Source organism: Podarcis erhardii (assembly GCF_964252035.2).
Source record: "Podarcis erhardii genome assembly, chromosome: 2".
Classification (NCBI taxonomy): domain Eukaryota; kingdom Metazoa; phylum Chordata; class Lepidosauria; order Squamata; family Lacertidae; genus Podarcis; species Podarcis erhardii.
Window position 1 is genome coordinate 126,533,240 of NC_138498.1, and position 23,633 is coordinate 126,556,872.

The window sequence follows — 23,633 nt, forward strand, 5'->3', positions numbered from 1 at the left end:
ATAGTGCAGAGGATGAAGAACTTCATGATGAACTTAGGACCCTGATGAATATTGGCCAGGTTCATGGAACATAGAGCAGCTCCCGTTCCTGTGAGAAACCACTTTTTATAAAACGTAAAGCCCACAGTTCAACCGTATTCTAAGATAATGCTGATTCATTAACAATAATTAAGGGTTATGAAAGGCTGATGATGCATGACCGTTATTTTACCGTATTTTTCGCACCATAGGACGCACTCGTGTAATCAGCTCCTCTCCCACTTTCCTGCTTCAAAGTGGATGGAATCCACTGCAGTTGCAAGCAGAGGATCCATGGCTCCGCTTCCTTCCCTCGAAGCAGGGTGCGGGGGTAAAGACGGCAAGAAATAGATGCCGGGCAGGAAGACACAACCACACTTTGACCACTGGAAAGTCCACCTCAGCCTCCCCAGATTTCCACTGAGACGGCCAGGCTAATCTCGATGGCCATAAGTCTGGCTCAGCATTATTAACTGGGCTTAGATAAGCCATGGTTCCCCTTCCTACCCTCCTCTGGGGCTCAGTTTAAAGCAGCAAAACTGACAGGAGCCGCCCGCTTTGCTGCTTTAAATAGTTTAGTGCAACATTTGATTCAGAATATTTTTTTCCGTATTTTCCTCCTCTAAAAACTAGGTGCGCCCTATGGTCAGGTGCGTCCTATGGAGTGAAAAATACAGTACATTATTTCATTTGCCTATGCTAAAAACTTGGAACATATGGAGGACAGGAGAGATTGTACAAGATGTTAAAATAAGAGTAGGTGCTAATTGATGTGTGTAATATTCCTTTGTTCTCTTCCTAGGTTCCCCCCCCCCCCCCCGCTCCTCCCTGTTGAAAGAAGGCAATGGAGAAGGCAGTCAAAATTCTGGAGGGCCATGTCCAATGGGAATAACAAAGAAACCATATAAATTCATGGAATGTGAAAAGAGAGAGGACAAACAATTTGAAAGTATGGAGTGTGGGAAGAGCTTCACTGACAGTGGAACACTTGGAAAACATCAACGGACTCACACAGGAGAGAAACCGTTTAAATGCATGGAGTGTGGAAAAAGCTTTGGTTGGAGTTCAAATCTTCGTATACATAAACACACTCACACGGGGGAGAAACCATATAAATGTAGCAGCAAGAATACTGATTGCGAAACACTGGAAGACACAAGATCTACCCACTCTGGAAGAATGGCAGATGAAGATGATCGACTATATGGGACTGGCAGAAATGACCGGCAGAATTCGAGACCAGGGAAAAGAGTCGGCGGAAGAAGATTGGAGGAAATTTAAAGATTATTTGCAGAAATATTGCAAAATTAACGAATGTTAGAATGTTGTTGGACAGAAATTAAGTGGTTGTTGTTGTTGTTGTTGTTGTTTAGTCGTTTAGTCGTGTCCGACTCTTCGTGACCCCATGGACCAGAGCACGCCAGGCACTTCTGTCTTCCACTGCCTCCCACAGTTTGGTCAGACTCATGTTTGTAGCTTCGAAGACACTATCCAACCATCTTGTCCTCTGTCGTCCCCTTCTCCTTGTGCCCTCCATCTTTCCCAACATCAGGGTCTTTTCCAGGGAGTCTTCTCTTCTCATGAGGTGGCCAAAGTATTGGAGCCTCAGCTTCACGATCTGTCCTTCCAGTGAGCACTCAGGGCTGATTTCCTTAAGAATGGATCGGTTTGTTCTTCTTGCAGTCCATGGGACTCTCAAGAGTCTCCTCCAGCACCATAATTCAAAAGAATCAATTCTTCGGCGATCTGCCTTCTTTATGGTCCAGCTCTCACTTCCATACATCACTACTGGGAAAACCATAGCTTTTACTATACGGACCTTTGTTGGCAAGGTGATGTCTCTGCTTTTTAAGATGCTGTCTAGGTTTGTCATTGCTTTCCTCCCAAGAAGCAGGCGTCTCTTAATTTCGTGGCTGCTGTCGCCATCTGCAGTGATCATGGAGCCCAAGAAAGTAAAATCTCTCACTGCCTCCATTTCTTCTCCTTCTATTTGCCAGGAGGTGATGGGACCAGTGGCCATGATCTTCATTTTTTTGATGTTGAGCTTCAGACCATATTTTGCGCTCTCCTCTTTCACCCTCAACAAAAGGTTCTTTAATTCCTCCCGACTTTCTGCCATCAAGGTTGTGTCATCTGCATATCTGAGGTTGTTGATATTTCTTCCAGCAATCTTAATTCCGGCTTCGGATTCATCCAGCCCAGCCTTTCGCATGATGAATTCTGCATATAAGTTAAATAAGCAGGGAGACAATATACAGCCTTGTCATACTCCTTTCCCAATTTGGAACCAATCAGTTGTTCCATATCCAGTTCTAACTGTAGCTTCTTGTCCCACATAGAGATTTCTCAGGAGACAGATGAGGTGATCAGGCACTCCCATTTCTTTAAGAGCTTGCCATAGTTTGCTGTGGTCGACACAGTCAAAGGCTTTTGCATAGTCAATGAAGCAGAAGTAGATGTCTTTCTGGAACTCTCTAGCTTTCTCCATAATCCAGCGCATGTTTGCAATTTGGTCTCTGGTTTCTCTGCCTCTTCTAATTCCAGCTTGCACTTCTGGGAGTTCTCGGTCCACATACTGCTTGAGCCTTCCTTGTAGAATTTTAAGCATAACCTTGCTAGCATGTGAAATGAGTGAAATTGTGCGGTAGTTGGAGCATTCTTTGGCACTGCCCTTCTTTGGGATTGGGATGTAGACTGATCTTCTCCAATCCTCTGGCCACTGCTGAGTTTTCCAAACTTGCTGGCATATTGAGTGTAGCACCTTAACAGCATCATTTTTTAAAATTTTAAATAGTTCAGCTGGAATACCATCACTTCCACTGGCCTTGTTATTTGCAGTGCTTTCTAAGGCCCATTTGACTTCACTCTCCAGGATGTCTGGCTCAAGGTCAGCAACCCCACTACCTGGGGTGTACGAGACATCCATATCTTTCTGGTATAATTCCTCTGTGTATTCTTGCCACCTCTTCTTGATGTCTTCTGCTTCTGTTAGGTCCTTTCCACTTTTGTCCTTTATTATGGTAATCTTTGAACGAAAAGTTCCTTTCATATCTCCAATTTTCTTGAACAGATCTCTGGTTCTTCCCATTCTGTTGTTTTCCTCTATTTCTTTGCATTGCTCATTTAAGAAGGCCTTCTTATCTCTCCTTGCTATTTTTTTGGAAATCTGCATTCAATTTCCTGTATCTTTCACTATCTCCCTCGCATTTTGCTTGCCTTCTCTCCCCCGCTATTTGTAAGGCCTCGTTGGACAGCCACTTTGCTTTCTTGCATTTCCTTTTCATTGGGATGGTTTTCGTTGCTGCCTCCTGTATAATGTTACGAGCCTCCATCCATAGTTCTTCAGGCACTCTGTCCACCAAGTCTAAATCCTTAAACCTGTTCCTCACTTCCACTGTGTATTCATAAGGGATTTGATTTAGATTGTATCTTACCGGCCCAGTGGTTTTTCCTACTTTCTTCAGTTTAAGCTTGAATTTTGCTATAAGAAGCTGATGATCTGAGCCACAGTCAGCTCCAGGTCTTGTTTTTGCTGACTGTATCGAGCTTCTCCATCTTTGGCTGCAGAGAATATAATCAATCTGATTTCGATGCTGCCCATCTGGTGATGTCCACGTGTAGAGTCGTCTCTTGTGTTGTTGGAAAAGTGTGTTTGTGATGACCAGCTTGTTCTCTTGACAGAACTCTATTAGCCTTTGCCCTGCTTCATTTTGCTCTCCAAGGCCAAACCATTAAGTGGTTACCAGCTGTAAAGTAAAAGTGGAGTAATAAGCTAAAATAAGTTATAAACAAGTTATATAAGGATTTGCTGAATCAAGATTCGAACGGGAATACAAAAGGGGGAGGTGAGAGGAGGTTCGAGAAATAAGGTAATAGAAATAAGCTTTGGAAATTATAGTTGTTTTTGTTTTGTTTTGTTTTGTCTTTTTTGATTATGTACCTTTGTATTTTTGTACTTTTGTATTTCTGTTTTTATGTGCTAAATTGGAAAATCTAATAAATATCTATTATAATAAAAAAAAAGAAACCATATAAATGTAAGGAGTGTGGAAAGAGCTTCAGTCAGATTGGACACCTTAGAAACCATCAACGAACCCACACGGGAAAAACCATATAAATGTATGGAGTGTGGAAAGAGCTTCACCGATGGTGGAACATTTGAAAACATCAACAGACACACACGGGCGAGAAACCATTCAAATGCATGGAATGTGTAAAGAGCTTCAGTCAGAGTAGACACCTTAGAATCCATCAACGGATTCACACAGGGGAGAAACCATTTAAATTTTGGAGTGTGGAAAGAGTTTCAGTACGAATAGAAGACTGAATATACATCATAAAACTCACACTGGGGAAAAACCATTTGAATGTATGCTGTGTGATAAGAGCTTCACTGTTAGTAGAACACTTAGAATCCATCATCGAACTCACACAGGGGAAAAACCATATAAATGTATGGATTGTGGAAAGAGCTTGTAGTGGAGCAGTAAGAAAACATCAACGGACTCACACAAGGGAGAAACCTTTTAAGTGCATGGAGTGTGGAAAGAGCTTCAGTTGTAGTGGAGCAGTAAGAAGACATCAATGGACTCACTCAGGGGAGAAACCATTTAAATGCATGGAATGTGGAAAGACCTTCAGTCAGAGTGGAAACCTGAATGTACATCACCAAATTCACACTGGGGAGAAACCATTTAAATGCACCGAGTGCATAAAGAGCTTCAATCACAGTGGAACACTTAGACAACATCAATGGACTCACACAGGGGAGAAACCATTTAAATGTAAGGAGTGTGGAAAGGGCTTCACCAATGTTGGAAATGTTAGAAGACATCAACAGACTCACTCGGGGACAAGCAAATAATTGTATGGAGTGTGGAAAGAGCTTCAATAGAAGTGGAAACCTTAGCAAACCTCAGCGAACTGGAAAAAGGAAAACCACTTATGTATATGGAGCGTACATAGAGCTTCATTCCTGATGTTCTTAGAAAACATCAATGGACTCGCAAGGAGGAAAAGCTACAATCCACAAACAGAAAATCATAAATGGATTGAATGGAAGGAGTGTGGGAAGTGTTTCAATTGCTTTATATATAGATAATTTTATTAATACAGTGGTACTTTGGGTTACATATGCTTCAGGTTACGTACGCTTCAGGTTAAAGACTCCACTAACCCAGAAATAGTGCTTCAGGCTAAGAACTTTGCTTCAGGATGAGAAAAGAAATTGTACTCTGGCGGTGCAGCGGCAGCAGGAGGCCCCATTAGCTAAAGTGGTGCTTCAGGTTAAGAACAGTTTCAGGTTAAGAACAGACCTCCGGAACGAAATAAGTACTTAACCTGAGGTACCACTGTATATAATTTTATTTACAAATTGCTTCCCGGTTCACTTCCCTGTTGTTGGCGTTTGAAAGCCCCAAACGTTCAACTTCTGAAGCGTTCAACAACCGAGATTCCACTGGGTATCCAGCAATTGTGTGTTGTCCAACAATATCCATTCTTTTAAACAACACAAAGAGGCTGCTTCATAGTAGAAAATCTAGCAGTGCATAGCCACCTCTATTTTTAGTATCTATCAAATTTTATACTTTGTTCTTGGTGTTTCCCCCCTGCCAGAGTAATCATAAAATATATCTTTGCCATTTGTTAAAGAAGCTTGTATTATTTATTATTGGTATCATTTACAGTGGTACCTCGCAAGACGGAAAACTCGCAAGACCAAAGGGTTTTCCGTTTTTCGAGGTGCTTCGCCAGACGAATTTCCCTATGGGCTTGCTTCGCAAGAAGAAGCCTTTGGAGCTTGTGGGGCGGGAGGTGGGGAGAAGGGCTTTTCTTCCCACCGCCAGCCTTCAGAACAGCCTTCTGAAGGCTGGCGGTGGGAAGAAAAGCCCTTGTCCCCCCCCCCCCCAGCCTTCAGAAGAGGTCGGGGGACAGACTGTCCCCGGACCTGGTCTGAAGGCGGTTTCCATAGGAACACATTGATTGATTTTCAATGCATTCCTATGGGAAACCGTGCTTCGCAAGACAAAAAACTCGCAAGAAGAAAAATCTCCCGGAACAAATTAATTTCGTCTTGCGAGGTACCACTGTAGAATACAAACAGTATATTAGGTAAAACATTTCTCTTTATGGTTGAAATCCTTCGTAAAAGTGAAAGTTTCATCCTGCCCCATATTTCCAAATGCTTTTTAACATCTTTTGATACTTTAACGCAATTGGAATATGTTGTAATTCAGTGTTTTTCAAATAAACCCTTATTTAGTCTCCATCTATACCATGAACTCTTTTCACCCCTCATTATCATCCATGTTGAGTTTTGATCTGATATAGTTCTTGGCTGGATCTCTACAGTCTTTAATCCTGTAGGCAGTTCCTTCAATATCCAGCTCATGTTTCTTCTTCCCGCAGAATCCTTTGAATCAGAAGAATATGTTTACTCTTGTTCTAATGGGGGTCTGAATCTCCAAGATTCTGGGTTGGCAAACTAAGGCCTGTGGGCCGGATCAGGTGCAATTGTCTTCTAGATCCGGCCTGCGGACAGTCCAGGTATCGCCACGTGGATTGCCAGCACACACGTTCTTTCCCTCTCCCTCACCCGGCAGCGCTTTTTTCCTCAGGGACGAGCAATCTTGTCCCACACCGGGTGCCATCAACGGGGGGAGTCGGCTCACCCGCCTGCCTGCCTCAGAAGGGTGGCGCTGGGAAGGGGGTGTGACGCTGGCTGCCGGCTGCGGCTGAATTTTCCTCCTGCTCCTCCTCCCTCTCCCTCAGTCCGCCCTTCTTTCCTTTTCTGCACCCCTTCTCCGCGCCGCTTCCTCACGCACTTTCTTCGTCACCCCCTCCCTCCTCCTTTCCTCCATGGCGTTCAGGGGGTTTGTTGCAACGGCTGCAGCTGCTGCTTGTGGGTTTTACAAAGTAAATAACTGTTATTTTTCAATAAGGTTATGATTTATGTTTGTTATGTTTTGTTTGGTTTTTGTTTGTCGTTGATATTGTAAAAACTAAAATTTTTTTGGGGAAAAAACAACAACAAAATTGCTCAATTCCCCCCGAAATATAGTCCGGCCCCCAACAAGGTCTGAGGGACAGTGGACTGGCCCCCTGCTGAAAAAGTCTGCTGACCCCTGATCTAGTAGATCCATTGCTGTAACCATATCAAAAAAGTATTTGGTATTTTGCCTTCTTTTGAGATACTGTCCCTCAGTGTTCTGTCCTAGTCCAGTGATACTACTACATTAAATTCACCCCTAATAATTATATTTCTGTCATAAACCTCAGACATACTTTCCTCCAGTAGTTGGAAGAAATCTCATGCAAAGAGTGGCTCTGAATCTGAAAGTCCCAGTCCCAAATCGTAATCCTGCCACCCTAAGATATTATAAGCAAGCCCCACATTCCTCTTTCCACCTGCAATAGGGAGGTTAGAACAACACTTAATACTCTGCAGGGATCATAAGAGCCATAATTGCTTTGCATTCATAAAGGCTATGAGAAATATCACTAGTGAACAGAATAATTTAAAGAAGGAAACCAACAACAGTATTAAAAGAGAGAAAAACTGGATTTAAAAGTCTCCATACTAAATGAGGGAAGAGGGAGGCATGGGGGGGGGGCTTTTGAAGTCTCCCTGCTGGCAAGGGAATTCCAGAGCAAGGGCGCCTCTGTCTGTCTGGAATCCCTCACTGCCTCATCTCCAGCACCAAGGGGGGATTTCCAGACTGGGACCCCTCACTGTTAGGGGGAGGTGCTGGGGCCTGGGCAGCCTGCAGAAATGCGCCCCTTTCCTTTCACAGGACTGTTGTGGTGTTGCATGTGTGTGACAAGGCAACACTCAAGAACAGTTCCCACCAACCAACATTACATCATTCCTCCACTGCCCACAAGAGGGCGATCTTTCCTCTACACATGGTAGAATCCTAGAATTGCAGAGTTGGAAGGGACCACGAGGGTCATCTAGCCCAACCCCCTGGAATTAAGGTATTTTGCCCAAAGTGGGGTTCAAACTCCTAACCCATAGATTCAGAGTCTCATGCTCTACCGGCTGTGCTCTAAAAAGGAGTTTCAGTTCAGGCAGAGACCAGGATAATTAGGGTTGCCATATTTCAAAAAGTAAAAACCAGGAGAACCCCAAAATTGTAGAGCTTTTTTTTTTTTTTTAGACAAGGCCCCAAATAAACGCCAAAAAAGCCCATGACTTTTCGCCCGACTTGTCTTAAATTCAGGACAAAGTGCCATCTTTTGGAAATTCCGCCTTTGAAATCTTTTGCTAGTCTTTCTTTTGAATGGCCGGGGGGGGGGGGTTCAATCTGGCCAGTCCCCACGCAAAAGAATAAATGCAAACGTATCAAAAAGGGCAGCATTTGGAAACCACCCTGGTTGCAAACCACTCCGGGTCCTTTGGCCTCCTGCTAGCAGAACAGCCTGAACTGCTGGCTCCACACATGGGAGCAGAGTAGGACTTACTTCCGAGTAAGCAGGCATCGGATGGAAGATTGTGTATCAACAAGGCTTTTGGCCATGAATTTGTACCTACAGCTAAAACGAGAAAAGAGAGGAGGTTCTTTATGCAGGTCCCAAACTAGACCCCAAGCAGCTATTTAAGGACAGTGAGGGAAGAAATATTAGTTTGGAAGTGACATTGGCAGGAAGGAAGAACAGTCCTGGAGGAAGAATTATACACAGCAAATGGGAAGAAATCAGACTTTTACATACTGTATGGGGTGCAGGCAGTGGTGAGGGGGGGGGTTGTATACAGCCTTCTTTCTAAAGAAGCAGAGAGAAGCTCCAAAAGCCAGATATATGAGCAGAAATCAGGGCGAATGAGAAGAAATCCACTAATAAATCAGGGAGCCCGGGGAATCTGCCTCCTTGGCGCCTGAAACTGAGGCAACAACGGGGACCCTCTTGTGAGGGGAGCAGAAAGGGGTCTCTCTCTCTCCCCCCCCTCACAACCCCACTGCATTCCTCTCACGGCGGAAGGGGACCCCACCCTCTCCCTGCCTGGCGAGGGGGCAGCCGGGCCAAGGGGGTCTCTGGGCGCAGGAGAGCCTGTGGGGAGGAGGGGGGAGGGGAAAGGAAGCGCCCCTTCTCTCTCGGGCAGCCCCATGTCTCTTCCCACCCCCCGAGGCTGGCTCCATCTCTGGGCTTCACAGAGGACCTTGCAAGGGAAACCTGGGCGGGGGGGGGGAGGGTTCCCCCTGTGTCCGCCCCTCCCCCACTCCCCTGACCCACAGGGGGAGGGGCAGCCCTTCCCTCCTTCTCATTCATCCTCTTCCCTCCCCTGCTGTGGGGAGGAGGAAGGAGGGGGGCCAGGTCCCCATGGAGCCCCCAGAGGCAGCGCCGTCCCGTCTCCTTCCCCTCCGGACACAGGGAGGGGCTGCTCTAATTTCGTAGCTCTAGGGATGCGCGCGTCTCAAAAGGAGCCGGAAGTGTCGCCGCGATATGCGCCGGAAGTTGCCAGACCGGAAGAGGAGGAGGGGCGTCGCTGAAGAGCCCCCCCCCGTCGCCGCCGCCCCCCCTTTCTATTGCAGACCAGGAAAGCGGACTAATCCGGAGCCAGGGAGGCGGAGGACCAAGAGGTAAAGGGGGAGGGAGAGGAGGGGGGGAAATAGAGGGGGAGGGGGGATAAGGGGAGACCCCCCCCGTAAGGGAAGCGCCCTCCCCATTCTCCCGGCTTCCCCCTGGCAGGAATCCCTGGGGTCGTGGGGCGCCTGGTGGGGAAAGGGAGAGAGGGAGACCAGGGAAGGGTTAATGGAAGGGGAGGAGCCTCGACAGAGACCCCTCCCCTTCCAGCACCCCTGACCCCCCTTCTCCCCCCCTTCCCTGATGACACTACCAGGTTATCTGTATTTATTCACTAGGACTCATCTCCCTACTTTGGATTGTCCTGAATTCCACCATTTGGTAGCCTAGCCCACACCCAAAAGTCCTGCTAGGATGCATCTTGGCTTCTCTGCTGATGAAACTGAGTGTGTGATGATTGTTAATATTGTCATTTATCCGTTTCAGACCCCTAAGTAGTAGCAGCAGCTGCCAGGACATTGTCCTGTTCGCCTCTGTATAGTTCCAGCCTTATTTCAGACATTGTGGTAGATTGCAATCAGGGTGGATTTGATATAAGTCAAATAGATTTCAATCACAATTTACGGTAAATCACTAGTCAGTATGATTCTATTTAAATCAAAAATTTCTGATTTGGTTATACTATTAGAAATACATAGACAGATAATTATGAAATCATTCTGAGGTTTAATAAGTTAACTGTCTATATTTGGACAAAAGTTCTGCTGTAATTTATTGGAAGGAGAAAAATAATCATTTCCTTAGTAACAACTTAAACAATTTATTTAACTAAAACAATAATATTATAGCATGATGGTAAAAATATTTTTTTAATAAAAAACAACAACCAAGCAGGCTGAGTTTTAGGGCACATGAAAAACTCAGAACTTGTGGATTTCACCACCTCCACTACCAGCCACCCCTTTGGATTGGCTTCTGCATCCAGGTGCCTATTCTGTACGGTTAAGTGTTAGTGCGGTTGTTGGAACCCAGTGGGATTGGGAAGAGGTTGCCAGCCCTGAAGAGCCTTCAGCGCTTGCCTCACGTCTGACTTGCACAATTATTACACAAAGACCCCAAGGTGTGTGGAGTATTCTGCTCACAAGGTTGCACTTTCGTTTTTACTGCTTCACACTTAGCTACTTGTGCAAATCTCTTCCACTGCAAACCATCTATTCATTGAACCTCTTAGAACTTAGAATTTAAGGGGTTGATTCTGTGTATATAAATCTGCAAAGGAACAATGGGATTAAGGTTTTCCGTCAACTCTGTATGTTTATTATATAACATTTTTCCTGTGAAGAAAAGGCATGTTATCTCTGCAGTTATCTCTAATTAGAAAAACTTCCCCAAATAATCTTACAGAAACCTCTGGAAGAGCATGACATTGTGAATGGATTAATGGAATTCATTTACCCAAAAAATTAAATATTGCATATAAAGCCTCATGCTAGATAATTAAAAACAAATCCTTATTTCCTGATGAATAGCCTTTGGACTATAATGTAATTAAATATAAAACTATCTTTAGGTAGAATTTTTCCTCTAAAAGCATTTTTTTTAAAAAAAAATCTGATTTAAATAAAAAATATCCGATTTTTATTTTTTTTTTAAAAAAATCATTGATTGTATCCACCCTGATTGCAATCTTTAGCTGCTGATAACATGACAATGTTTAGCAGGTCATATTGTGAGGTTTAGCTGGTGAGAACATTGCAACTGTTAGCTGACGAGTTATCACGATATTGAAAATCAGATATTTCCTAGTCCTTATACACACTGGATTTGCGATATAATGTCAGCTCAAATATTAGGAAACAGCGCATTAACATCAAGCCCAGCTCTAATTATGACCTAAATTTCTGGCCCAGTGTATCATTGCAGATTTTACCAGTTTTATTTTGTTTCCCATTTTAATAGTATCTCATACATTTTGGAAAGTTTTTTTTAAAAAAATTGTTCAGCAGTACCTAAGAGACCAACTAAGTTTGTTCTGGGGATAAGCTTTCGTGTGCATGCACACTTCTTCAGATTGGACAATTTTCTACCTGAAATTTGGGAAACACTTTCTCTTTCCTCGCAATAATATCTATTTCAAACTGTGAACTTTCAGTCCAAAAACCTCTCCCTTTATCTTGTCCAAACAAGATGATTTGATGGTATTGAAACCAATCCGCTACCACACCTCCCACCTCATCCTGTTGATTCAGTTTTATTTCTTCCGTATTGCATTTTTAAAAAAGCTGTTGGTTTTGTGGGTGGAAGCCAAAGAGGTGTTTTTCTTTCCAGCGGATTATTATATTTATCCCATACTGTAAAAAGGATTTTCTGAATAACCTGATTCATAGAGCTCTTGTGTGTTTTAGTTTTATCCTGCCATAAATAAGCGTGCCATCCAAACATATTCTTACGACCTTTGTTCTAAGAAAAAACCTGCTCCTTTCCCCTGTGGAACGCCCTCCCATCAGATGTCAAGGAAATAAGCAGCTATCTTGCTTTTAAAAGACATCTGAAGGCAGCCCTGTTTAGGGAAGTTTTTAATATTTAATGCTCTGTTGTTTTTAACACTCGATTGGGAGCCGCCCAGAGTGGCTGGGGAAACTCAGCCAGATGGGCAGGGTATAAATAATCAATTATTATCGCTATTATTATTAGTCTGTGGTGCTCAATGTTTAGGTATAGTAAATACTAGGATTTATAGAATCATAGAGTTGGAAGAGACCACAAGGGCCATCGAGTCCAACCCCCTGGAACTTGTGTGTTATAGCGGGGATATGCCCAGTCTTCAGCATACAGGCAACTCTCCGCAAGCCGTGGGAGCCCAGCGCGGGCTCCTACGGCTTGTGGAGATCTGCGTGAAGCCTGGAGAGCGAGAGCGACCCTTCTCACTCTCCAGGCTTCAGCGAAAGCCTGCATTCGCCCCATAGGACGCACACACATTTCCCTTTCATTTTTGGAGGGGAAAAAGTGTGTCCTTGTCAGTGTTTGTAAAAAGCAAAAAAAAAAGGAAGGAAAGGGTTCTGACCTCCCTTCCTCTTCTCAGTCTCCTTGTCGGCTCAAAAAGAGTCCACGAGAATATCCTTGCAGAGTTTTATTCTTAAAAATCTTTGTGCAAAACACGACTGAATAACTATACACTCCAGCACTAACCAACCAACCAACCCAAACACCAGCCTCAGCAACAAACTAACATTTCTCACTTATATATACAACTTGGTGCAGACCGCTGAGTCATGCTGACCCAGCTTTATTCGCATTAAAGAAACAGCGGCCATTTTAGCCGTGACACCCCTTCTGTTTCTTAAATGCGAAAAACCCCAACAGAAACAATGCATACATACATTATATACATAAACCCAGTTTTGTCATCAATTCATTATGGCATGTTGCTGGCAAAGGCTTGGTAAACATATCAGCAATATTATATCTCTCACATTTGCATGACGGATAGCAATATGTTTTGATGCAGATTTCATTATTTCTGAGCCCGCTAATGGAATACAATATTGGCTATCTTCATACACTTGGATAGGCAAATCTACTTTACAATCTAGATCTTTTAGTATCTGTACAAAGCACATGATTTCATTGCATGCTAGCGACAGGCTCCCATATTCTGCCTCACATGATGAGGTCGCAACAAATCCTTGTTTCTTTGACCTCCATCCAATTAGGGAATTGGCAAACATCATAACCATTCCACTTGTAGATTTTCTGGTAGCTACACAGCTTCCCCAGTCCGCATCAACAAATACTTCTAGTTTTTCGTCTTGTGTACTAGATATCTTCAAACATGCATTTAATGTCCCTTTTAGATATCTGATAAGCCTTTTCAAAGCACACTAATCGGAAGTACTGGGTTTAGATACACGTTGACTCAGAACATTTGCAGCACATGCAATGTCTGGCCTTGACCACGGGCTTAAATACAACAGTGATCCTATTTTTGAGTGATACAACTCAGGCTGATCAAATTCATCATCACACACTGTCTTTGGGAAATCTGGTGTCATGGGAGTTTGAACTGGCTTGCAGTTTTCCATGCCAAACTGCTCTATCAAATGAAGAATTTTCTCTTTCTGGTTCAATAGGAAGCTTCCATCAGCTTCCTGCCTTACTTCTACTCTCAAGTAATTGCTTACAGGCCCTAAGGCTTTAAGCTTAAACCTCTTTTCCAGTTGACTTGTGAGCTTCTGGATCTCATCTGTAGAACTCCCTGCTACAAGCAAATCATCAACAAAGACTAAGAGCATTAGATATTTGTTGCCTGTCCCCTTGGTGTACAGGCATGGATCAGCCACACTCCTTTTAAAACCAGTTTTTACAAGGGCTTTATTTAAAGACTGGTTCCAACACCTTCCACTTTGTTGGAGACCGTAAACAGCCTTTTTCAAACGCCAGACTGCACCATTCTCCTCTTCAAACCCAGGAGGGGGTTGTCTCATGAACACTTCATGGTCTAAATTTGCATGCAGATATGCAGCACCAACATCAAAATGGTGCACTGCTAGTTGTCTTACAGCAGCAATGGAAAGCATTAAACGAAAAGTTTCACTCTTTACAGTGGGAGAAAACACTTTATCATAACTCTCCCCTTTAATCTGAGTGAACCCTCTGGCTACTAATCTGGCTCGAAAACGTGGTTCCCCAGATGCAAGGGTTTTCCTTTTGTAAACCCACTTGCATGACACCACTCTGCCACCAGGGGGCGGCATTATGACCTCAAACACTTTGTTACCTTTAAAAGAGTCCATTTCTTCTTTCATAGCTTGTTCCCACAAAGCGCGTTCCCCAGGGGGTAAGTCTAAGACTTCATTATAACTTTGTGGTTCCACACAACTCACATTGCATACTCTCACTCCTCCTAGGGTCAAACGCTGAGGAGGTACGCCCTTGTTTGAACGCTGGGAGCGCCTAGGCACAACTACTTCTTCTTCCCCCCTTATCTCTGGCTCTTCTTCTTCTTCCTCTAGAGAAGTAGTATTATCTATTGCCACATCTTTGGGGGAAATCTGTGCCTCCTCCTCATCCTGCTCCTGTGTTGCCAATGGCTGAGAAGAAGCCTCTTCTCTTACTTGCAGGGGCAGTAGGCAGTCTGGGTTGGCATGGATCGCAGCCCATCTGTCCTGGTCAGCGAAGTCTGCACTTCGTGACAGAACCACGCGTCCTGGGCGTAAATTGAAACGCCACCCTTTGCCATAGGACTGATATCCCACAAAGCACAGTTTGCACGCTCTAGCGCCCCCTTTCTGGTGCTGAGCTTTGGGAATATTTACATGTGCCCCAGCACCCCAGTTATGGAGCATTGTCCACTCTGGTTCTTTCCCAAACAACACACGATAAGGAATATCTTTTATAGAGCTAGACCAGGTTCTATTAATCAAAAAGTTTGCTGTCAGGAGAGCCTCGCCCCACAGCCTATGGTTGTGACCCAATCCTGCATCCACTAGCAGGCAGTCCTTTACTGACTGTATCACAGCCCCACGCCTTTCACACAGACAATTTTCAGCAGGGCTATAAGAGTTAGTCAAGCGATGAATGATCCCCTTATGTCGCAACCATGCCCCAAATTGTTCAGAAATTCTCCGCCCCTATCTGTTTGCAACTGCACAACAGGGTGAGCGAAGAGCTTTTCAGCTTGGGCAACCCATTCTCTGAATGTGGGGACACACTCAGATTTCTGCTTTAACAAAAACAACCAACTGAAACGTGATTTATCATCTATTACCAGAAAAGCATATCTGGCGTCCCCTTCAGTCTTTTGTGGAAAAGGGCCTATCACGTCACAATGGACAAGTTCTAAAACCTCTTTAGATACTCTGTCACTTTTAGAAGCCACAGGCTTCCTCTTAGATTTGGCCATTTTACATACATTGCAATCTAGGAAACACTTACAGCTATTTACTTTTAGGTTCTTGCACACCTTTTGCATCTCTTAAAGCCCACGGAAATTGGCGTGACCCAGTTTTCTGTGCAGTTCATGTACACACCCCTTATGAACTGGTAAATTTTCCTGAACCACCTGAGCTGCTTTAACAGGCTTGTCCTGCATTACATATAACCCATTCTCCATCTTTGCATGGCCACATACCTGAGTTCCATTCTTTATCAGACAGCCATCCTGCGTGAAGTTAACACTATTTGTTGTTGTTTAGTCGTTTAGTCGTGTCCGACTCTTCGTGACCCCATGGACCAGAGAACGCCAGGCACCTCTGTCCTCCACTGCCTCCCGCAGTTTGGTCAAACTCATGCTGGTAACCTCGAAAACACTATCCAACCATCTCGTCCTCTGCCGCGCCCTTCTCCTTGTGCCCTCCATCTTTCCCAACATCAGGGTCTTCTCCAGGGAGTCTTCTCTTCTCATGAGGTGGCCAAAGTACTGGAGCCTCAGCTTCACAATCTGTCCTTCCAGTGAGCACTCAGGGTTGATTTCCTTCAGTATGGAGAGGTTTGATCTTCTTGCAGTCCATGGGACTCTCAAGAGTCTCCTCCAGCACCATAATTCAAAAGCATCAATTCTTCGGCGATCAGCCTTCTTTATGGTCCAGCTCTCACTTCCATACATCACTACTGGGAAAACCATAGCTTTAACTATACGAACCTTTGTTGGCAAGGTGATGTCTCTACTTCTCAAGTTAACCCTATACCCTGCATTAATCAAACAGCTTACAGACAGCAAACAATAGTCCAAACTGCTGACAAACAGAGTCTCTGGTAGAGTAGTGTTCAAGCACTACAGGAAACATGTTCCCTGGCAATCAATCTTGCTTCTACGACCATCAGCAAGATAGATTGAGTCTTTTCCATCAGCTGGCTTCCCCAGGGTCTTAAAGTCCTCCTGACGGTCGCAGATAATCCTGCTGCTCCCAGAGTCCAGCAACCATGTTCCTCGAGGTATCTTCCTCTCCTCTCGAGAAAATGCAGAAACAAACTGAGCAGAACGTGTGTTCTTCCCTGAAGAGAACCCCTTCTGCTTACGTTTCTGCGTCGATTGCTGTCTTTGCTCCATTTACAACTTGGGAAGGCTGGAAATCTGCCATTTCTGCTGAGCCCCTTCTGTGGGGCCTCCAGTAATCTCTCCTGACTCTCTCTTTAGAGTCCAACTGGCTGGTCCTGGCTGGCACTCACCGGCTTCTAGCTGCTGCCTCTTGACCCTCAGGTCCCGTCTGGCTCTGCAACTGGTGTAGCCGCTCTGTGAGTCGCCTACTGTGGTCCTCTAGCAGTTCAAACTGTTCCAGTAGCCGACACTGAGTGCTTTGCTGATCCTCAGATCCTAGCTGCTCCAGCGTCACTGCAGACAGTTACAGCTTGCCACCAACTGCTCCAACGCACAGCCACTGGTTTCATACACCACCAGGACTCACCAGCTCGCTGCTGAGATGCTGTCAGTCATTTTGCACTCTGCAGATGCTCCAGTAGCCGACACTGGGCCCATAACCTGTCAGTGTTTGTAAAAAGCAAAAAAACAAAAAAAAAAAAAAGAAGGAAAGGGTTCTGACCTCCCTTTGTCTCCTCAGTCTCCTTGTCGGCACAAAAAGAGTCCACGAGAATATCCTTGCAGAGTTTTATTCTTGAAAGTCTTTGTGCAAAACACGACTGAATAACTATACACACCAGCACCAACCAACCCAAACACCAGCCTCAGCAACAAACTAACATTTCTCACTTATATATACAACTTGGTGCAGACCGCTGAGTCATGCTGACCCAGCTTTATTCGCATTAAAGAAACAGCGGCCATTTTAGCTGTGACAGTCCTATGGGGCGAAAAATACGGTACTTAACACTTAGCTTCTGTTACACATTATATCCACATAAGTCAATAGAAAAAGTATAAAGAGATGGTGTTCAAGATGTTGGTTTTGGCAACCGTAAAACAACATCCTTGAAATCATATTATATTTAGAAATGACTTTGGCCACGTAGTAAACAACAGGTTTTTTCTTTTCAAATTTAATGAGTTTAGAGATTATTGTACACTAAGCAGGGCACTTTTATACATATCAATGCGTCCCATGTCTTAGTGTATCAAAGTGCCCCAACGGACATTTTCAAAAATCTAACAATTGTTAATAAAGCCACTGAACTTATTTGAAAACCACCTGTAATCCTGATTACTGAGTGGAATAACTTACCTTTGGTACTTTTAAATCTTTTTGTTTTAAATAATATTTATTACTTTTAAACCTTACAGAAAAGAGAAAAGAAAAGAAAAAAAGAAAGAAAAAACAATACAATACACTATATAAACAATACACAACATGACATTAACACATTAAACAAAACAACAACAAAAACAATTCAAAAAGAACACACATCATACCATCTCAATTCCCTCTCTTTCATTCCCTTGTTTCATCGACCTCCTCTCACCTCCCTTTTTGTATTCCATTTCTATAAATTATTTCAGCAAGTCCTTTCCATCTTTCTCTATTTTCTGTCATATAGTTATCTCAACATATTTTAACCTTATTTTCCATTAATACTAAAATACTTATTTATGCTTAATTCCTTATAACATTTTTACTAAAGCCATATAATTTCATTCCAACATTTTTCTAACACTCATTAATTTTACATTACAGTGGTGCCTCGCAAGACGAAAAGAATCCGTTCCGCGAGTCTCTTCGTCTTGCGGTGTTTTTTTTTGTCTTGCGAAGCAAGCCCATTGACTGCTTAGCGGATTAGCGCTATTAGCGGCTTTTAGCGGCTTAGAAAAAGGGGGGGAGGAAAACCCCCCCGCAGGAACTCGCAAGACATTTTCGTCCTGCGAAGCAAGCCCATAGGAAATTCGTTTTGCGAAGCAACTCCAAAATGGAAAACTCTTTTGTCTAGCGAGTTTTCCGTCTTGCGAGGCATTTGTCTTGCGGGGCACCACTGTATTTCCATAGATAAACTTTAAACTTTTTCCAATCTTCTCCCACCGTCTCCTCTCCCTGGTCTCGGACCCTGCCATTCATCTCTGTCAATTCCATATAGTCCATCAACCTGCTGATCTTCTGTCCAAGGCTCTTAACTCTTTTCCAAGTCCCTTCTGCAAGTCTTCTTCATATTTATACATGCACTTTGCTTTGTCTTCTGCTGATCTTGTTCTTATTTTCCTTCTTTTGATGCTGAAGAGTAGATCTCGGGGAAATTCCCACCTAGCAATGTTTTTATTCCTTCTCGACAGTTCAGCCAAATCTCCATAGTTAAAACTAAGATCCCAAAGATATTTCAGGACGTATTTCAAAGTTCCTCTAAATCTGGAGGTCCCCACAACTCCAATCTCCTCCTGACCCAAGTCCAGGTCCCAGAGGTCAGTAAATCCCTGCATGAAGGGATCTATCCAACTTTCCTTCTCCAGTCCAAGTGGGGCTCCAATCCTCAAAATCTGACTTTCCCTAAATTCAATCATAAAAGGCATCAACTTATAGTCATCAAATTACATCTGTAAGGCTAGGGCTCTCTCCCTGTCCACTTGTGCTATTTTAGGTTCAACAACGACAACTTTCTCCCCCGCCTTCTCTACAATTTGCCATGTCAAAGTAGATCCCTGTATCGATTCCTGAATAGTTTCTGTATTAATGTTCGCTTTTTGTCCAAAATTAGTCACTTTTTGTCCCAAGTTATCAATTTTTATAGTCATCACATCCGTGTTCTTATGGAGCTGTTCCAGTGAGTCATTTATCTTACATAATGCAACCACTAAGGCTTCTTCTGTCAACATTCTTAACAATCCAAGGTCAGTCCCAGATTCTCACAGTTTTTTATCTTGCAGCTGGAGATCCCCCCAGCTCAACTCATGTAACAATTTCAAAAGCTTCTTCTAGAGGGAAACAATTTCTATTTGTATCAATCCTTTTAATTTTTTTTTATAAATATTTATTAAAGTTTTTTGAATACAAATACATAAATAATAAACAACATTACTTATTCCATAACATAGTTTCATCGCTTCTTTGGACTCCCTCACGTCTCCCGCTCCCACTTACATCGTTATAAAAATTTTTCAAGCAAATTATCATCTTGTTTACGATCTTATATCCGCTCATTTAAATAGAATCTAGCAGTTCTCCAGAAAATTTATAGTTTCCTTAATCTCACTTGTCAAATTCAGATCTAATTCAGTGGTGGACAATTACTTATGATCTAGCATCCTTCTTAACATTCAACCAAATTACAATATTTTTGTAAGTAAATCTTAAATTTCTTCCAGTCTTCTTCAACCCTCTCTTCTCCCAGGTCTCGGATTCTGCCAGTCATCTCGGCCAGTTGCATATAGTCCATCAGCTGCATCTGCCACTCTTCCAGTGTGGGTAGATCTTGAGTTTTCCAGTTCTTAGCGATGAGTATCCTTGCTGCCGTTGTTGCATACATAAAAAATGTTTGGTCCTTCTTTAACACCTTCTGGCCGACAATACCCAGAAGGAAGGCCTCTGGTTTCTTAGTGAAGGTATACTTAAATACCTTTTTCAACTCATTATATATCATTTCCCAGAAGGCCTTCACTTTAGGGCAGGTCCACCAGAGGTGAAAGAATGTTCCTTCATTTTCTTTACATTTCCAACATTTATTATCAGACAAATGGTATATTTTGGCAAGTTTAACTGGGGTCATGTACCATCTGTATTTCATTTTCATTACATTTTCCTTCAGAGCATTACATGCAGTGAAGTTCAGCCCAGTGGTCCACAACCTTTCCCAGTCCTCAAACATGATATTATACCCAATGTCCTGTGCCCACTTTATCATAGCTGATTTAACCATTTCGTCTTGTGTATTCCATTTTAACAGCAAGTTATACATTCTTGATAATACCTTAGTCTTTGGTTCTAACAATTCTGTTTCCAACTTCGATTTCTCCACCTGGAACCCTAACTTTTTGTCATTTTTAAAAACTTCTTTAATCTGAGCGTAATGTAACCAGTCTCGCACTTTGTCCTTCATTTTCTCCAAACTCTGCAATCTCCAATTGTCCCCATCTTTTTCTAATATTTCCCAATATTTTGGCCATTTGGCCTCCATATTGGGTCTTTTTCGGGCCTTAGCTTCCAGAGGAGAAAGCCACCTCGGAGTTTTGTTTTCCAATAAGTCTTTGTATTTTGTCCAGACATTAAATACTGCTTTCCTGACAATATGGTTCTTAAAGGCCTTATTGATCTTAACCTTGTCATACCATAAGTATGCATGCCAACCAAAAGCATTGTTAAAACCTTCCAGATCCAACACATCAGTGTCTTCGAGAAGTAGCCAGTCTTTTAGCCAGCAGAAAGCTGCGGCTTCATAGTACTGTTTTAAGTCTGGCAGGGCAAAGCCCCCTCTTTCTTTCGCATCAGTTAATATCTTAAACTTAATTCTGGGCTTTTTGCCCTGCCAGACAAATTTAGAAATATCTCTCTGCCACTTCCGGAAGCACTCCGTCTTGTCCACAATCTGCAATGTTTGAAACAAAAACAACATTTTTGGCAATACATTCATCTTAATAGCAGCAATTCGGCCTAACAAAGAAAGTTTCAATTTTGTCCAACTGTCCAAGTCTCTCTTAATTTCAGACCAACCTTTTTCATAATTATCCTTAAATAGACTCAGATTTTTTGCTGTTATATTTACCCCTAGGTACTTTACTTTTTTTACCACAGTTAGTTCTGTTTCTCTCTGAAACCGTTCTGACTCTGTATCTGTCAAATTTTTTCCCAACACCTTAGTTTTCTGTTTATTTAGTTTAAATCCCGCCACCCGACCAAAGTCTTGAATCTTACAGAAAAGTCTTGAATAATCTTACAGAAACCTCTGGAAGAGCATGACATTGTGAATGGATTAATGGAATTCATTTACCCAAAAAATTAAATATTGCATATAAAGCCTCATGCTAGATAATTAAAAACAAATCCTTATTTCCTGATGAATAGCCTTTGGACTATAATGTAATTAAATATAAAACTATCTTTAGGTAGAATTTTTCCTCTAAAAGCATTTTTTTAAAAAAAAAATCTGATTTAAATAAAAAATATCCGATTTTTATTTTTTTTTAAAAAAAATCATTGATTGTATCCACCCTGATTGCAATCTTTAGCTGCTGATAACATGACAATGTTTAGCAGGTCATATTGTGAGGTTTAGCTGGTGAGAACATTGCAACTGTTAGCTGACGAGTTATCACGATATTGAAAATCAGATATTTCCTAGTCCTTATACACACTGGATTTGCGATATAATGTCAGCTCAAATATTAGGAAACAGCGCATTAACATCAAGCCCAGCTCTAATTATGACCTAAATTTCTGGCCCAGTGTATCATTGCAGATTTTACCAGTTTTATTTTGTTTCCCATTTTAGTAGTATCTCATACATTTTGGAAAGTTTTTTTAAAAAAAATTGTTCAGCAGTACCTAAGAGACCAACTAAGTTTGTTCTGGGGATAAGCTTTCGTGTGCATGCACACTTCTTCAGATTGGACAATTTTCTACCTGAAATTTGGGAAACACTTTCTCTTTCCTCGCAATAATATCTATTTCAAACTGTGAACTTTCAGTCCAAAAACCTCTCCCTTTATCTTGTCCAAACAAGATGATTTGATGGTATTGAAACCAATCCGCTACCACACCTCCCACCTCATCCTGTTGATTCAGTTTTATTTCTTCCGTATTGCATTTTTAAAAAAGCTGTTGGTTTTGTGGGTGGAAGCCAAAGAGGTGTTTTTCTTTCCAGCGGATTATTATATTTATCCCATACTGTAAAAAGGATTTTCTGAATAACCTGATTCATAGAGCTCTTGTGTGTTTTAGTTTTATCCTGCCATAAATAAGCGTGCCATCCAAACATATTCTTACGACCTTTGTTCTAAGAAAAAACCTGCTCCTTTCCCCTGTGGAACGCCCTCCCATCAGATGTCAAGGAAATAAGCAGCTATCTTGCTTTTAAAAGACATCTGAAGGCAGCCCTGTTTAGGGAAGTTTTTAATATTTAATGCTCTGTTGTTTTTAACACTCGATTGGGAGCCGCCCAGAGTGGCTGGGGAAACTCAGCCAGATGGGCAGGGTATAAATAATCAATTATTATCGCTATTATTATTAGTCTGTGGTGCTCAATGTTTAGGTATAGTAAATACTAGGATTTATAGAATCATAGAGTTGGAAGAGACCACAAGGGCCATCGAGTCCAACCCCCTGGAACTTGTGTGTTATAGCGGGGATATGCCCAGTCTTCAGCATACAGGCAACTCTCCGCAAGCCGTGGGAGCCCAGCGCGGGCTCCTACGGCTTGTGGAGATCTGCGTGAAGCCTGGAGAGCGAGAGCGACCCTTCTCACTCTCCAGGCTTCAGCGAAAGCCTGCATTCGCCCCATAGGACGCACACACATTTCCCTTTCATTTTTGGAGGGGAAAAAGTGTGTCCTTGTCAGTGTTTGTAAAAAGCAAAAAAAAAAAGGAAGGAAAGGGTTCTGACCTCCCTTTGTCTCCTCAGTCTCCTTGTCGGCACAAAAAGAGTCCGCGAGAATATCCTTGCAGAGTTTTATTCTTAAAAGTCTTTGTGCAAAACACGACTGAATAACTATACACTCCAGCACTAACCAACCAACCAACCCAAACACCAGCCTCAGCAACAAACTAACATTTCTCACTTATATATACAACTTGGTGCAGACCGCTGAGTCATGCTGACCCAGCTTTATTCGCATTAAAGAAACAGCGGCCATTTTAGCCGTGACACCCCTTCTGTTTCTTAAATGCGAAAAACCCCAACAGAAACAATGCATACATACATTATATACATAAACCCAGTTTTGTCATCAATTCATTATGGCATGTTGCTGGCAAAGGCTTGGTAAACATATCAGCAATATTATATCTCTCACATTTGCATGACGGATAGCAATATGTTTTGATGCAGATTTCATTATTTCTGAGCCCGCTAATGGAATACAATATTGGCTATCTTCATACACTTGGATAGGCAAATCTACTTTACAATCTAGATCTTTTAGTATCTGTACAAAGCACATGATTTCATTGCATGCTAGCGACAGGCTCCCATATTCTGCCTCACATGATGAGGTCGCAACAAATCCTTGTT

General features: G+C 42.7%; 4 protein-coding genes across 8 annotated transcripts in view; all 4 read left to right on the plus strand.

The window, feature by feature from the left end:
- LOC309334723 (uncharacterized protein) overlaps positions 1-23,633 on the plus strand; it is a 91,227-nt gene that overhangs the window by 56,259 nt on the left and 11,335 nt on the right. Inside the window, exon 1 of one of the 4 annotated variants that reach the window (XM_081849330.1) lies at positions 715-820. The exons of the other annotated variants lie outside the window; for them this stretch is intronic. The gene's annotated coding sequence lies outside the window, so the exon portion shown is untranslated. Of the gene's footprint in view, positions 1-714; positions 821-23,633 lie in introns of those variants that run through there. 4 annotated transcript variants of the gene reach the window in all.
- LOC309334725 (uncharacterized protein) overlaps positions 1-23,633 on the plus strand; it is an 89,656-nt gene that overhangs the window by 41,479 nt on the left and 24,544 nt on the right. The gene's annotated exons all lie outside the window — the stretch shown is intronic.
- Positions 1-23,633, plus strand: part of LOC309336365 (uncharacterized protein) — a gene marked incomplete at its 3' end in the record, with an annotated part of 52,152 nt that overhangs the window by 4,511 nt on the left and 24,008 nt on the right. The gene's annotated exons all lie outside the window — the stretch shown is intronic.
- Positions 9,138-23,633, plus strand: part of LOC309334720 (uncharacterized protein) — a 53,576-nt gene continuing 39,080 nt past the window's right edge. The window contains exon 1 of one of the 2 annotated variants that reach the window (XM_081849321.1): positions 9,138-9,596. In XM_081849321.1, coding sequence (XP_081705447.1) covers positions 9,460-9,596 — 137 coding nt within the window. In that variant the 5' untranslated portion in view covers positions 9,138-9,459. The remainder of the gene's footprint in view (positions 9,597-23,633) is intronic. The other variant, XM_081849326.1, reaches the window with a different exon arrangement.